Source organism: Bombina bombina, chromosome 5 (genome assembly GCF_027579735.1).
Source record: "Bombina bombina isolate aBomBom1 chromosome 5, aBomBom1.pri, whole genome shotgun sequence".
NCBI lineage: Eukaryota > Metazoa > Chordata > Amphibia > Anura > Bombinatoridae > Bombina > Bombina bombina.
The window spans coordinates 756,903,427-756,906,248 of NC_069503.1; the positions used below are offsets into that span (position 1 = coordinate 756,903,427).

At 31.6% G+C, this 2,822-nt stretch overlaps 1 protein-coding gene across 7 annotated transcripts in view; it reads right to left on the reverse strand.

Annotated features, from left to right (window-relative positions):
* Nucleotides 1-744: 744 nt before the first annotated feature.
* NFATC1 (nuclear factor of activated T cells 1) overlaps nt 745-2,822 on the reverse strand; it is a 351,303-nt gene continuing 349,225 nt past the window's right edge. For all 7 annotated transcript variants that reach the window (XM_053714840.1, XM_053714839.1, XM_053714836.1 and 4 more), the window contains one exon: nt 745-2,616. In XM_053714840.1, the coding sequence (XP_053570815.1) occupies nt 2,564-2,616 (53 nt within the window). In that variant the 3' untranslated portion in view covers nt 745-2,563. The remainder of the gene's footprint in view (nt 2,617-2,822) is intronic.

The window sequence follows — 2,822 nt, forward strand, 5'->3', positions numbered from 1 at the left end:
AAAAATGTTAACACTAAAACAGTGATAACTGTTATTAGAAGCATTTTCGCTAATACATATAGTATATGGCAGCACTCACAGATGTTGTATATAAATGTTGTAAGGTGTGCTAAAAAAACAAATTTTGTATTTGTACTTAAAAGTAATTAGGGAGACTGACCATCTCCCATTGGTTTAAGCACCCCACCCAAGCTCAGGTGTGCTCATGGCAATGTAATAGTTGTGAATAAAAAGCCAGGGAGTCTCATTCTATTATGGAGAGTAAAAGCAGGAATGATTCAGCCCTCTGTGGCAAAGTAGTGTTAGGACCAGTCTAATTGGGGCACCTTGTAAGTGGTGACTGGCTAAGCAAAATATGGCCATATTGTGTAACTAAGATCCCAATATTATTTAAAAAAGAATAGTTGTCTCTTGATGTTGTTTGCAGGCAATTTTTTTGCAGCAGTTCAAAAAATTATGTTGTGCTTTTGAAAATTGATGTGCGCCAATTCCTTTTTGTTTGTATAGTATATTGCAAATATGTTTCTATTCAAAGATGTAACTCATCTATGTGCATTTAAATTTTGACCGGAATGTCCCTTTAATCTTTATTTCCAACTTTGACTTGAACCTTAAAAAAAACTGTCCATATCGGTAAAATACTGGCTGGGTGGCAACCCTAGTTTCAATATCAGTTTACACAAATTTACCATAACATTTGTACAAATCCATAAGTAATATTTTTGAGGATAATTAAAACACTCATTATTGTCTCGAAAATATTGCTTTATTTGATATTTTTCAGGGATCGCCGGCACATTTTGTTTTTGAGAGGCTCTGAATTTTCTACTTACTCCTCTATTATACAGACATCATGCAAAGTCTATAGTGCTATATAACGGGTAAACATTGTTGGTTACATTTGAGACATAAAAAGTTATAACAATAACTAATAGCATGGTTTGTACATAAAGCCATGTTGCCTATTTATATTATCACAGTAATGTGCAAATATTAAATATGGCTTAAACATTAAGACATTATACACAGCATATATTTACTTGAGCAAGTTATCTTACAATCAGTATGTAATTCAGGCATGTTTCCAGAAGAGGGCATTAATTACTAAGGCACAACATTTCCTACATTTCAGTTGGAATTTGACCATGCTAATTTGGTTACATGAAGAACTAGTGATATACCAAGCTGCTAATTATACAATAGCCAATGACCAGGTTCATATTCTATACCTGGACTATACTCTTAATGATAAGATGGACACATATTATATAGCACTGCTTTATCAGAAGTTGTTTTTGGTAACATTTCCCTAAGTGAAGCGTAGAAATATAAGGCTTTTGTGGAATAGCAATTTTGGAACCAAACAAATATTTACAATCTTTTTGTCTATTTACAGTTTAAAGTTTTAATTATTTCGTGCTTTTAACATAACACTTCTTGTCTATCTAAATGTCTTACGTTCCTGTACAAAACAAGAGGACACTTACAATATACCTTTTTTTAGGTACAATAAACAGATAACTCATTAGATGGAAATGAGAAAAGTCAGCTGTAATACTATTATTTAAAAAAAGCTATTTGTTTGTATTTTGAAAGCTGATTACTGTGCATACTTATTATAAATTTGTGACAAACACATGTTTTTCTATTTAAAAACAAAAATCTGTCAGATATGAGCTTATTAGAGTGTCAGAACATTTGTGTTACAATGTGCATTATGGGTTAATGGTTTTGTAAAAAACAAATGTTTAGGTTTTTTGGATGCTTACTGAATTTATTGCTAAAATGTGATAATATTTCATCATGCATGCACATATCTGTGCTTATGTGTTTATTTTACTGCAGATTATTTAAAAAACAATGTAGTTATGTTCGATAAAGTGTTTTACAGCAGGATTGTGCTTTTGTCGTTTGTCTAGTTCCAAATTCCATCATGCTAATAATGAGTGGAGAGATTGTTTAACGCACATCAGATACAGCATAGAGATGAAATTATACATATTTTATTTATTTTTCTTTTTTTGAGGAGCAGAGATTAAGGCAGTAGAAATGTATTTGCAGCATTCAAAGTGTTCAGCAGGTTAGGTATAATGTATTTCTTTTGATCTTTTAATTTTACTTCATACAGCAAATTTGTTCGTATTACAGCCAGTTATGGATGGAGTTGCTCTTTAGTTCCTTGCACCGAAAATACTATTTTGGTAGCAAACAGAAAGCTTCTTGGAAAATCCTAATGCCACAAATATGAACATGTAAGGCACTTCCAGCATCCAGTTGTGCCAAAAGGATCGTTCATGGTTCATGCCATCTGCTTTTGTCAAGTATTTCATTTATATTCCACAAAACATAAAAAATTCATACAATTAATTTCTTGCTTTTCCTTGAGATGAAAGATCTGCTAATCTATTGATTCTGAAGAATCCATCTGCTTTATCAGAGGTTTGGACTTCAGTTATTGAAGGCAGATTATTATTCTCAGTTACATTGAGTTGATTCGTTGCACATCTTCAAACCTCAGTGGAAAGGAGCCAACCAATTTACATAAGTCCAGTTTTTGCCAAAGCTAAGAATGGACATTGTTGTTAGTTGAGAGGTCATTTCGTATGATTTCATTTACTGGAAAGAAAAAAATAATTAAGATTAAAATTGGAGCATATCAGATGAGAAACAACCATTGCAGAATATTAAATGTCATGAAAAAAAGCATTTATTGACAAGCAAACCATAAGAATACTAAAATTTTGATGTGACCCTAGATAGAAATTTAATAAATATTCTTTATGAAAGTAAACAAGATAATAGTACAAACCATAAATAGACAT